The sequence below is a fragment of the Sapajus apella genome, unplaced genomic scaffold (assembly GCF_009761245.1).
Source record: "Sapajus apella isolate SASKATOON/1434 unplaced genomic scaffold, GSC_monkey_1.0 scaffold34, whole genome shotgun sequence".
NCBI classification, from domain to species: Eukaryota; Metazoa; Chordata; class Mammalia; order Primates; family Cebidae; genus Sapajus; species Sapajus apella.
This window is the reverse complement of record NW_022436974.1, coordinates 12,194,854-12,208,932: the sequence shown is the minus strand read 5'-3', so window position 1 is coordinate 12,208,932 and position 14,079 is coordinate 12,194,854. Positions and strand designations below refer to the sequence as shown.

The following is a 14,079-nucleotide window of genomic DNA, read 5'->3' as shown; positions in this document are numbered from 1 at the left end:
CCAAGCTGTATTATTTGAAAATTAATTCCTTGAAATGCTAATTTCTATTACTCAAAAATGCTATAACCATTCCTTAAACAGTCACAGGGTACACTGATGTATAAAAGTCTCTGAGAAGTATTAAAGTCAAGAAATCTGATTAAGCTTAAATATTTTCTTAAACTTATTAGACCAGAGAATTCCTTTTAGGTCAGAACATGAAAACATAATGGAAAGACTTAGAGGAGATGAAAGAGTTTACTTTAGTCAGTTGAGGACAAAGTAGGAGCCCCAGACAACCAGCCAATGATGTATACGGTCTGGGATTACATTCTTGTTACTGTCCCTTAGGCAAAACTCCAATCTCACTGAATCTCATCTGCAAACTAAAGAAAATAAATATGATCATTTTCCATGTTCCTTCAGATTTATAAAGTTATCTCTTTTATCTAAAGAATATGCTTCTCCTTTTTATTTCCCAAAAGTAAAAGATCAAAGTGTATAATTAATAAAGTAACAGATTTCAGATCAATGAAGAACTTACTATTAGCAAGGGCAAAAAAGTTTACTATAGGCAGACTGGTCAAAAAGTCAGGGGTAACTACCTTAAGAAACCCACTGGAAACACACAAGCAAAGGCTGGCTAGCCTATTATCTGGGATGTTACAGAGAACATCTATGCATCAAATAAAAAAGTTAAACAAATGACTTTTACACACTCAATGAATGGTTTGTAGGCATCTACAGTGTACTGTTAAATGCTAGAGATAAAATAAATTCTTCTCTACAAAAAAAAAATAAAATAAAATCCCAGTCCACTGGCGGAGACAGATAGGTTAAGCAGGCAGTTGCAACACAGGGCATTAAGTGCTCTGAAGAGAGCTAAGCATTGAGTGCTTTCAGGGCACATCAAAGGGCACCAAGCTAGCCTTGGTTGACAACTCAGCTAAGTCCAATACATTAACCTTATTACTACACATTCCAAGAATCTGCAAACGCAGGCTGGAAATCACTGGGCTAGTCTAATCTCACTGGGCAAAGTTACTCGTCCAAGTGAAGTACTTTGATTCTCCTGTGAATTTTTTTAGTCCTTCAAGTTAGGAAGCCAAACCAATACTAGTCTCCTTAGCAAAACACTTGTTTATATGTTTATTCTTATGGCTTTATGTTTATGGATATTAGTAATCAGTAGTTTTTAAAATGAATAATTTCATGACATTGTAATTTCTAAATGAACCTGAAAGATTATTTTCATTCATACCCAGGTGTGGTCAGAAATATACCATTATCTGTTCATTATCCTATTTTCCTAAAATAATTGGAAACATACTTATATTTGTTTATAAGGGTTTTTAAAATTAAAATTAGATATTATGTGTTTTATTCTCACCATATAAGGTCTTACCAAATTTGAAGATATGTAGTAAGCATTTTTAAGTGAACATTTAGATAATTCAATCTATTAATCTTATCTTATAAATCTTTAATTGGAATGTTTTTAACATTTCTTATGTAGTAAGTTTAGCCACTATATTTTGTGTCACTTTTATAGCCAAAATCTTTTCCTACAAGATAATCTTAATTTGTCAGTACTAGATTCCATTGAAAAAATTTCAATACACAGACATAAAAGAGTCTATGTAACATTAAACCAACTAAATTCCATGAAATCTGTTAACCAATAAAAATATTCTTTATCACTAGAACACCTAAAAACAAACATGCTTTCCTTCATCAGAAACTTAATTTCTCCTAGGTGCTGTGCCTGAGAACATTCAGAAATGGCTGTGAAATAGTTTTAGTCAGTATTAGTGATACAAAGCTGGATTAAGTTCATTTGTAGAAAACAGTGTCTTTCATCCCATTACCATCCTTAGACTCTACTTTGCACTCTGACCTGTTATTCATCAGTGAGGACAAACAGATGCCTCAGGAGCTCCAGACTCACACTTACGGAGCCCTGTGTCTGAGCCCCAGCTCCAGGCTGATGACCTGGGAAGTGAATGCCTCCTGATGGCCAGCATAGCATTTCTTTCTTGAAATTATGTGAGACTGTGAGGGAATGTGTTCGCTTTCCGGGTCCACGAAGGGTTGTAGTTTTAAGGGCAAGAATTTCCCAGTGCCATGCCTCCTCTCCCATCTCTCTCCATCCAGGAGATTTAACGGTTTATGTTTGAATTTCGCAGGCACGGGAAGAAACTAAGAGTCAGTCACACCAGTGGAAGTTTAAAGAAACTCCTTTCATTGGCCAGAGGAACTTGGGAAGGTGGGAATTTCTCCCAGGATAAATTCCCCTGCTCCGACACTGGATTTCCAGCTCTCTGGAATCCCGTCCCAGATGATGGGCGCTCCCTTTCCCCTCTGGATTTCCCCTCTGGAATCCTCTTCCACACTCTTCGTGTGGAACTCTTTCTCTTCTTCTCTTTTCTCTACCTAAATAAAATCACCTTTCCACAACACTTCTTGGGTCTGATATTTACTTTTACAAGCGGACGGCACACCTGCAGTGGTCCCATCACTTATTCTTGAAGAGAATGGAGACCAAGAACCCACAGCATTCTCTCGGGGGAGCTGTTCGTCACCAGCACCCAAGAAAATAGCCGGTTACAACTGGGCCACCAAAATCTTGCTAATTTGCTGATTTGGGTGAGTCAGATTGTTTATATTGCTAGAGGCCATAAAAAATGTTACCTAAGACCCTGCATATTCTAGAAGCAGCACTTCCCAACCCAAGAGAAGCTCACCTACAAGTGGAAAAGACACTATATGTAAGGAAATAAGCTTTTCTACAACACAGTATTTTCAGTCATCCTTCAGTATCCATGCGATTGGTTCCAGGACGCCTCAAAGATACCAAAGTTTTAAAATGCTCAAGTATTTATACATAACCTGTGCATATCCTCTCACATAATTTAAATTATCTCTAGATTACTTACAATACCTAATACAAAATGCAGGTACTAGTGAGATTGTATACTCAAGAGTATGATGAGGTGTTCAGTAGTGACAGGACAGCAGCTCCTGAGGTACCAGGGAAAGTTAGTAAAACATTTTGCCAAGTCTATCCCAGAGACACTCTAAGGTAGACCTAAAAAATTTGTATTAAATGTCTTCTCTACTTAGTCCAACACCATGCGCAGGGACCTCTGGGAAAGAACACAGGATGATGAGGTTGCACACTAGGTAGAGAAATTACCTGCTTATTAGAAGTATTAATTATAGTAAGTGTCATAATGTAATCTTAGTCACATAACAAATCTTTTTGTATCTTTGTAAACTAAAGTTTTTAAACTTTTTAAAGCACTTTAAAGTTTCCGAGGCTTCAATTAAACTTATGTTTTAGAAAATAATATTAAACAAAGTTTTTGTTTTTCTCTCATTAAACCAAAAAATACATGGATTCATACATAAGGTTTTGTTTTTCTGTACTTTTGTTCTCATCCAATTCTTCTGGCTTAAATGAAAACATGTTTTCAATGAGCAAAGTTGTAAGCAAAAGTAAATTGTGTTCCTAAAGAGAAAATTGTGAAATACTTTATGAGTGGCAAGTATTATAAATCTATAAGCAAAATAAATAAATAAATACATAAATCTATAAGCAAAAGCAAAATATATTTTATAAATCTCAATATATAGCTTTGACATGAATGGGAAAAGCACTAGAATTATTGTGATTTTTCATCATAAAATTGATTCAAAAGAAAAACAATGCATTTGACAGGCCAACACGCCTCAGTCCTATATGCAATTCTAATACTTAATTGGGTATTACAGTCAAAAATTTATGATAGATCATTTCAACTATGCAATCATCCTTGTCCCTGAAACATGGGCTAAAAATTTTCCAAATGCATCTTTCATCTTTATAAATGTTAGGTTGGAAAAAGAAAAATTTTAGTAAAAATTGTTAAACATCAGGGGAAGTTCTAAGATGTTTAAACATACTTTAACAAATTAATAGTCTAGACTGGGATTTCATGGACAATAAGCTTGAAAAGGTAAAATAAATTACAAATGAAATAGGAGACACATTTCAAAGAAATAACTTATTTTAATGACTGTTTCTCCTCTTTGTTGTAGATTTTAAGATTATAAAATGTTACACTAAAATGACTGAATTATAAGAACTATATGGATACCCACAGTGCTTGGTGTTTCTTTCCAATACAGTAAGGGCAGGGGCCTGTTCCACGTGCTTTATCTCCCACAGCAATTACTACGGCAGCCGGCACAAAGCAGGCCCTTCATAAGCATGAGGTTCTATTGTTTTGATTGGAAGAATATATGACAGTGAAATGTATTTGCTTATTTTTACCCTCCATTCATTCACACCCCAGTGTTTCCATTGTCTCTCTGTTCTCATTGCAACGTTATCTTTGAACTCCACACAAACTTACTCTTATATGCAAATTTTCCATTATAATTTGATAATGCTTACTTTTAAAGATGTTTCTGAATCTAAAGAAAAGACTAAGAATAACAACTTACCAGTTGTGAAGAGAAGTTTTCTAGGATCCTGAGAAAAAGGATAAAAATTAATGACTGAAAAATAAAGCACTGATGATTCTATAAAGGGTATGCAGGATCTACATGCCATATATTGGTCAGGTAAAATACTGTTCACCCAACGGAAGTGAGAAAGACTCAATTAAGTTTTGTAACATTTTTACAATGCTAGAGGAGATTACAAGTAAAAACCCAACTCAGTGAAATCTATCCATCTGAGGCAAAATACTGGATGACTCAAAACACCTAACCATTATTCTCAATGGCTACCTACAAGCTAGTAACACTGGTTTTAAGCCCATCTTTGACCATTTTGAGACTCAACATCTTAGTCATGATGTTAAAGTATTAGTATATACTCCGTCTACCATAACTGTGAACCTACATCACAAGATGTGAAGACAGAATTAAAACCAATAAAATATGTAGGGCATTTTCACATTGTAAGCTCAGTACAAAGATGACTAACTGAGAACTTTCCATGTTTCAAATATAGTGAAAAGTGATGAGAATACTCAAATAAAGATCAGTTTCTGCTCTTGGAAATATGAAACATTAATACTGTTATAATATTGTACAGTTTCCCTTAAACTATATCTCTTGTGCTCTAATGGGTTATAGTCAATTCCCTTCTACCTTCTGGAAAACCCATCCCCACTAGATTTGTGGATTTACTTTTATTTGCATGGTGCTTAATATTTCACAAGCTTTTGAATTCCTTTCCTTGTGCCTTCAATGAATCTGGGGTCAGGCCAGACTATATACTAAGAAGGAAACCATTTATATAGTGTCATTTTGGGGTCTTTGAATAAGGACCACTTGCCCAGGAATAGATCCTCACCTGGCTTAACTCAATTGACTTCTATTCCAACTATTAGAAACATGGCTATAGGGTGATCTAGGGAAACGGAACACATAAACAACCCATAAAAATATAATATGAGCTGAACAAAGTATAAGGCTAAAAATGTGAATAAATACCTATAGAAACCCAGAAGATGGAACAATTAATATTGCTAGAGAAAGAAAATGAAACAGAGTGAGAGACGGTTTCACAGTGGCAAGATGAGGCTTAGCTGAGCTATCAAGAAAGTGCAGTAATCACAAACTGGAAGATGAATCCTTCCATGCAGAGTAAAAGCATAAAACAAGAACAATAGGGTATATGGCACAAACCATCTTTTTCAAAGCCAGTTCACAAAATAACATATGTGTTGATCGTGTATGTGTGTGTATACATATATATATAATCACTATATAATATATAACATATGCATAATATATATGCCATATTTATTAATATATTTAAATATATATTATTATATATACACACTTGTATTTTCATCTATATCTAATGCATTGCCTTGTACCTATTAGATGCTAAATACATATTTATTAAAAAGAGGGAAAAAAAGAATAAAGAGAGACATGAAGGAAGGAATAAAAGAAGAAAGTGAAGGTAGGGAAATATTAACTTAAAACAATGAGTTGCCATTTTCATCCATCAGGATTGGGAAAAGAAGAACAGAGATGAGTTGTAAAAATAGGCATTCTGATATTGGTTAGAAGTGTGGAAACAGGAGAAGACTTTATAAAAAGGAATTTGGCACTGTCCATCAAAACTAAAAATGTGCAACTTTTTAAACCAAAATTCTACAACTATGTATCTGTGTAGCAGAAGTGGACAAAGAAATACATTTACTGGAGCGTGGTTCATAACAAAACCTTAGAATCAACATAATGTCTGAATAAGAAAAAGACTAAAAATAAATTTTAGCCCTGTGATATGGAGAGAATGAGAAAGACCAAGATATTTTGATACAGTAAGGCATAATACGTATATTTGTAGAAACAAGCAAATTGCCAAGGAATATATATCATAAAATGCCACTCAAAACATCAGAAAAATACATAAGAAACTGTGGCTTGTTTTGGAGGAGAAGCTTTCACTTTTAACTTCACTTATTGAGAGTTTTAAAATATTTTATATTGCACATGTATAACTTTTCAAAGAAAATAAATTTAATAACTGAAAACCTTGAAATCACTAAAAATACTGGAACTTCAGCAAAAGCATATTCTAACCAAATGAGAAAACCACTGAAGTTATTAATGACATGAATTCTGAAAAGAGACAAAAAGAAGGAAAAGAGAATCAAGGAAAATATTATAACAGGGGCAGGAAACAAGTAGCTAGTGATTTGAGCAGAGGGCAGCAGAAGAGAGGGAAGCGGGAGGGAATGAGACAGGGAGAAGTCAAGGCTGGGTCTGAAATCTTTACATGTGAAAAGCTGTCACTGGCCTGACAAGGAGTTGAAATTTTTCAGTGGTTCTCGGTGCTGGATTCACTCTACACACCCGGTAAGCTTTCAGAAAATACCAATGCCTGCCTCCCAACCCAGACCAATTAGATCATATTGGTATTTTTAAAAATACCCATAGAGGCAAGGGCTATATGAAAGGTTGCTTGCTATGTTGGTTTTGTGATTTGTTTCCGTGTTTGTTTGTTGTTACTTTTTCCTTATTTTGAGAGGAGGTCAAGCACACGATCACAACAATATTAAATCTAGAAAACTCTGGTGACCTGTGGAGGACAAAAAGGCGTGGGGAAGATGGGAAAAATCTGAATAAGTCACTACCAAACTTAGTCTGCAGAACAGGAGAATAAGGGTAGGGGATGCTGATTAAATGGGACAGAGCAGTTTGGTTTGGATGTAGTCTTGGCATTGTGAAGCAAAGGCAGCCTGAGGACTGTATGAAAGCATCAAGCAACAGAGACCTAACTGGGCTGAGCATGTGCTGTTCGTCAGGCCCTGGGCTGCACCTTGCACATATAATTTCATTTCACGGATGGCTTCACACGGAGAAAAACACTCTATGTCAGATATTGCCTGCTACAGAATTCAATTCAACATCACCAATTTGAGGAATTTTTTAAATGAAAGAATCATGAAAACTCACTAATATTTGTTAAGTCAAATAAACTGATTTATCCAGGATTCACAAATAATCAATCTACTTTTCTTCCCTTTTCCCCCAAACCCCGTATGTTAGTTATAAACTATTTTTTCCTTGTAATGGCACTGTCGACATTCTCAGCTAAATGACAGGAATTAGACAAAAGCTGCTGGGAGTCAGAGGCAGACCTGAGTGGCAACCATCTGAACATTGCAGAATATAGAAAGCAGACATTCTACCAACTCCTACTTTCAGCAGGAGAGACTATGAAATAGTAATTACTTATATTTTCTATTGAAAAGAAATAAAACTCAACTTGACAACTGCATTTTAAAAGCACTCAAAAGAAGTAGGTACAAATTTTCAGCGAAAATCACAGACCCTCATCAGTCATCTCATGACAAATGAAAGGAAAATGGGAAGACAGAGACCACCCACCTCATCTCGGTATCTTGCTGCATTCAGTTCAACAAAATCTTCACTGTAATTCACTGAGAAACTGAGGGCATTCACCAGATGGGCAGCCACGTGCACGCCTGCAGAATTGCACCATGAGCAAGTTAGTGGGATTTTCATACATGCTGTATGTCAAGGACTCTGTTCTCCTCTCCATGAGTAAACACAGGGTCAAGCTTTGACAGCTATATGGGCGATGCAATAATACATTGAAAGGTGAAGTTTTAAAGAAACAAAAAACTTAATAATACTTTACCAAATTTTCAAAGGCTATAAAGTAAGTCAGCAATAAGAAAAAACATATACACACACATGTCCTCCCCCTCAACACACACACACACACACACATCCTCCCTCAACAGATCCTCCTCCCAACACACACACACAACTTCCCCCCAAACACACATATGCACACACGCGTCCCCTCCCCCAAGACATACACACATATCCTCCCCTCAAAACACACACACACACACACACACACACACACACACATTTACATAAATGTGTGTCTAATGATATGATTATTTATTTATTTACTCAAGCAGGATATTTTAGGTATTCCATATCTTTCACGTCTTCCATAGCTCCGAACCTGCTATTAATATATATCTTGCATACTTCCCTGTCCCACAAGGTAAATTATAGGCCCACTGAAAGACTTTCAACCAGTAGAAATATTTTACAATCCAGAGATTTAAATCATAATATTTTTAACCCAACAGAAAAAGTGTTTGGAATCACTTCAAGGGACAAAATTCAGGAAAATAATAATCACAGTAAACAGAGTGCTAGCTCATATGAAAAACAGGAATGTTAGGAAATTACTAGAGACGTGAAGACAAACATTTTGGCAAAGCCAGGGTAATAAAAATCATCTTGCAGAGGCTGGCTAAGGAAGAAGAAAGTGGGATGTGCATGGGCCCATCACAACCTCCCCCTTGCCCAATCTTTGCTTGTAAGCAAAATAAGGTGTGAATTAACAGCACATTTTAATACATTGAAAAGTACAACAGGTAACTCACTGGAAAATTTGTGATCTTGGTCATATTACTTGCCTCTCAGGGCCCTTAATTTACTTCTCTATAAAATGATGGTGACAGAAACAAAAGACTTAATGAGATAAGTGATCTGAAATTGTTTAGTAAACCATTTCAGTTCACAATATATGGAGTATGGTGGTTCAAAAGAAGACATAGCCTGGAATCTAGAAAACTGTAACTTTCCACAACCCATAATACGAGATGCAGAGGGCTTAGAGTTCTAAAATACGAAAAACAATGAAAATGAGAGAGGACTAGAATGCTAAAATGCCTGAGAGTTATTTACATGACTTATAAGGTCCTTCAAGTAATCAAATTAGAGGTGGAGGAAGAGTCAGAACTTATTATAAAGTTATAGTAAACAAGAATATATAGTCTTAGCAAAGTAAAAGAAAAATAGGTTAATGAAACAGAATGGAGAGCCCAGAAATCCACCCACATAAATACAGTCAAATGATCTTTGACAAAAGAGAAAAAGCAATACAAAGAAGAAAATGACTTTGTCACTAATGGAGCTGAAACAAGGGAACATTCACATTTAAATAAATCAACCTAGACATAGACTTTACAACCCTCACAAAAATTAATTCAAAATTAATCACAGATCCAAAAGTAAAATGCAAAACTATAAAGCTCCTTAAAAGAAGCACAAAAAAGTCTATATGACCTTGGGTTTGGTGATGACTTTTTAGATACAATGCCAAAGACATGATCCATGAAAGAAAGAATTAATAAGCTGGACTTCATTAAAATTGAAAGTTTCTGCTTTGCAAAATATATTGTAAACATATGAGAATACAAGCCACAGATTGAGAAAAAGCATTTGCAAAAGACATATCAATAAAGGATTGTTATCCAAAATATGCAAAGAACACTTAAAATTCAACAACAGGACAACAAACAACCCAATCTAAAAATGGGCCAAAGATCATAGTAGATCCCTCACCAAAGAAGATATGTAGATGGCAAACAAGCATACGAAAAGATGAACCACATTATATGCCATCAGAGAAATGCAAATTAAAATGACAAGTTACCACTATGTACCTATTAGAATGACCAAAATCCACAATTCTGATAACACCAAATGTTGGTGAGATTGCAGAGCAACAGAAACTCTCATTCATTGCAGGTGGGGGATTCAAAAAATGGCACCACCACATTGGAAGTGAGTTTGGTGGTTTCTTAGAAACTACCCGCACTCTTACCACATGAGCTCACAATCTCATTCTTTGATATTTACCCAAAGGAGCTAAAAATGTATGCCCACACAAAAACATGTACGTGAATATTTACAGCAGCTTTATTCAGAATTGCCAAAATCTGAAAGCAACCAAGATGTCTTTCAATAGGTGAATAGATAAATAAACTGTGGTACATCCAGACAAGGGAATGCTATTCACCACTATAAAGAAATGAACCCTTAAGCCATAAAAAGTCACAAAGGAAACTTAAATTCATATTAATAAGTGAAATAAGCCAATCTCAAAAGGCTACATACTGTATTATTCGAACTATATCACATTCTAGAAAAGGTAGAATTATGGAGACAGTAAAAAAAAAATCAGTGGTTGTCAGGGGTTAGTGGGAAAGAAAAGATAAAAAGGCAGAGCAAAGAGGATTTTTAGGGTCGCGAACTATTCCGCATCATACAATAATGGTGGGTATAGGTCGTTACACATTTGTCCCAACTCATAGATAGTATAGCAACAAGTGGGAACCCTGATGTAAAGCTTGGACTAAGGTGATAATGATATGTCAATTAATGTAAGTTTATTGATTAAAAAAACTGTACCACTCTGGCAGGGGATGTTGATAATGGGGGGAGGTTGTACATGTGTAGGGACAAATGATATATGAAAACTCTTTATATTTTTCTTTCAATTTTGCAGTCAACCTAAATTTGCTCTTTAAAAGAAAAGTCTTTAAAAAAATTTTTAAGAGAAAAAAATGGACAGGAAGCAAGAATGAGTTAACTAACATTCAAGGATAAGTTTCCAAAGAAGTAAAACAAAGGGTGTCTAGGTGTGACACAACTATAGCACAGGTATAAAATACTATTTAAACAAAACTGTCTGTGTCATATGGCTTCATCAATACCCAAATGTATAGTAAAATAATCCTTTGATTTTAAATTAAAAGTTTATATATTAACTACATGCTCTATGGCTAAAAAATACAGAGTCATCTATAGAAGAATTACTATTCTTTCTGAATGTCTCTGAAAAAAAAATGTCATTGGTAACAGCTATAGAAAATATATCATTAAGGGATATATTCACCTTTTTAAAGGACCTCTCAGGTCAAAAGAATTTAGAGCTCATAATTTTAGGCAGTAAGGAAGCAACTAAACTAAGCACTTTGCATAGATTTTCTCCTTTGATTCTCAAAACAAAACAGTGTGGTAGATAGAGTCATCCTTATTTGGCAGGTAAGAAAACTGAGGTAAAGAAGGGTAACTTAGCCAACGTGAGACAACTAGTGACTGGCAGAATGCAAACCCTCTGGAACACAAGCTCATGCTAACTCAGTCTCTTCATTGTTCTCCAATTGAACCAGAATTCTTGGACATGATTACAGTTTAGGACAAATTGAGTCATGAATATGCTGGTTTCTTGATCATCCTCCATTTCTGACCTTTCACCCTCCCTCTCCCTAATCTATCTCTAACACTTACCACACCCTTGGTCTGTATCTCATCCTCACTGAAGTGCAAATACCATACCAGAGTCTCTTCCCATTACCTCAGAGGTGGGACTACCAACTGGAAGATATTTAGGGATAAATCAGTGAAGGTATCTGTTTAGACAATGCTTGGCAATTTTTTACAAAGCTAAAAGTATAATGATTTCTTGGCAATAGCTGTATCAAAACATTCCTGAATCAAAATGGCCCTACTATCAAAACAGCTATGTCATCAAATAATGGCCAGGTGAAAATACCAGGTGCTATGCACTGAAATAATTAACCCTTGCGATTGTAAATTACAATTAGTAATTCTGTCCTAAGAATGTCTATTCATTTCTCATTTTAGCCTTAAATCTATGAGGCAAGTCCTGTTGTCAATCCATTTTACAGTTAAAAACAACAACAACAGCAGCAACAACAACATATTGAGGATCAGAAAGGTAACATCACACCTTAAAATAGAAGGGCAGCTGGGAATAGAATATAAAATATATAGGGCAGCTCTGAGGAGTCCATGTATTTAATCACAATGTTTATTTTTTTCTGTTGCAAAAATTTAAAAAGGATCATCTAAAAGCTCAGGATCAAAATGTATTTTAAAAGGACTTACAATAACAAAAAGATCATTGCTTTATTTGTTAACATGGAAAAGAGCAGGATAAAGCTTCACAAATTTTGACATTTGTTTTCCTACCAAGCATTAATACCAAAGAAACATTAATCACATATAATTTGGGATGGAATCCTAATCTACTAATGAGTATTTTACATTCTAATTTTCATTCATGTGGCCAGGCACATTGGCTCCTGCCAGTGATCACAGTGCTTTGGGAGGCTGAGGCAGGCAAATTGCTTGGGGTCAAAAGTTCAAGACTAGCCTGGGCAACATCACGAAAGCCCATCTCTACAAAAAATCCAAAAATAAGCCAGGTGTGGTGGCACACGCCTACAATTCCAGCTACTCGGGAGGCTCAGGTGGGAGGATGGCTTAAGCCTGGGAAGTGGAGGTTGCAGTGAGCTAAGATTGTGTCACTGCACGCCAGCCTAGGTGACAGTGCCAGATCCTGTTTCTAAATAAATAAATAAATAATGTTCATGCATTTCAACTCATATTATATCATCACTTTCACAGCTTGAAAACTTTTAGTCTGTTTGTTCCAGTATTTCTAAATAAAATTACTTACTTTAAGGAAACAGTCATTATAAGCTTAGGGGCCAACTTTTGGATATCATGATGTAAAAATTATAAGACACATCCATTTTCTGTAGTTCCCTGTAGACAACCCTCTTTAAATACATGGAAAATAACTACTAAGCTATTTAATAAGAAAATCTTAAATTGCTAATAGCAAAAAATATACAGAACAATAAAAGCACACATTTTCTATATATAATTTTGAAGAGGGAGACCCAGGCATCTCAGACCAACTTCTCCTTTTCATTCCTAAGACTGTAAACCGAAGCCCTTTTCATTTGTGATTCCTGAGAGTGTAAACTGAGATCCTTTTCATATGTTAAGCTATAAACCTAAGATTCTTCCACATGTAACACCTAAAGTATAAGCCTATATAAAGAAGGAACCTTCCTTTGTTATGGGAGCTTGGCTGTTAGGCAAGTATGCCACCTTGCTCCCAGCCGAATAAACTCCTTCCTCCTGTATTCGCTGTCCGAGAGATCCGTTTCCCGCAGCCACTCCTGCTAAAATTTTACGTGTGGTTTAAAACACAAACCACATGACACTCTTATGCTGTTCAACATTAATGACATTTTATGTTCATATATCTGCAGGCAGTTACCCCAAATTGTCATCAGTGGTTGTTCTGGAAGAATAAGATTCAGGAAAACTTTCTCTGACCATTCTGCATATTTCTGGAATGTTTACATTTTAAGTGTCTAATTCTAGCAAATTATTTAATATCTTGTGGCTTTCTCACCTGAGAAAATACAGATAGTAACACCACAGGTAATATGGAATGTTCTGCTTTTATCCAACAATCTCCTGGTTCTCCTGCTTGGAACCTAAGCAAAAATCATTTAATATGGTAAAAATAATGCAACAAATGAGATATCTGTATATCTTATATATGCATATATTTTTTACAAAGTTTTTCAGTATAGCATTGTTCGTTATGTCAAAATTATTAAAATATGGCAGAAGCCTATTAATCAAAAGTTGGTGAGATTAATTTTGATCTATCTAGTTAACAGAACACCTGAACCATTAAAAAATATATGTGGGAAGGCTATATTGTTGATGGGAAAAGATGTTCAAGACACGTTGTTAGGTTAAAAAAGTTACAAAACATAAACCACACTGTGATCTTATAGTGATCAACATTAATGGCATTGTATGTTAATGTATCTGCAGGCACTTACCCCAAATTGTCATCAGTGGTTGTTCTGGCAGAATAAGATGAGAGAAAACTTTCTCTGATCATTTTGCATATTT

At 35.3% G+C, this 14,079-nt stretch overlaps 1 protein-coding gene across 4 annotated transcripts in view; it reads right to left on the bottom strand.

The window, feature by feature from the left end:
* The window catches only part of NOX4 (NADPH oxidase 4), a 150,980-nt gene that overhangs the window by 97,144 nt on the left and 39,757 nt on the right, over positions 1-14,079 (bottom strand). For all 4 annotated transcript variants that reach the window (XM_032295811.1, XM_032295812.1, XM_032295809.1 and 1 more), the window contains 3 exons: positions 13,565-13,649; positions 7,882-7,979; positions 4,468-4,495 (listed from right to left, as the gene is read on the bottom strand). In XM_032295811.1, the coding sequence (XP_032151702.1) occupies positions 4,468-4,495; positions 7,882-7,979; positions 13,565-13,649 (211 nt within the window). The remainder of the gene's footprint in view (positions 1-4,467; positions 4,496-7,881; positions 7,980-13,564; positions 13,650-14,079) is intronic.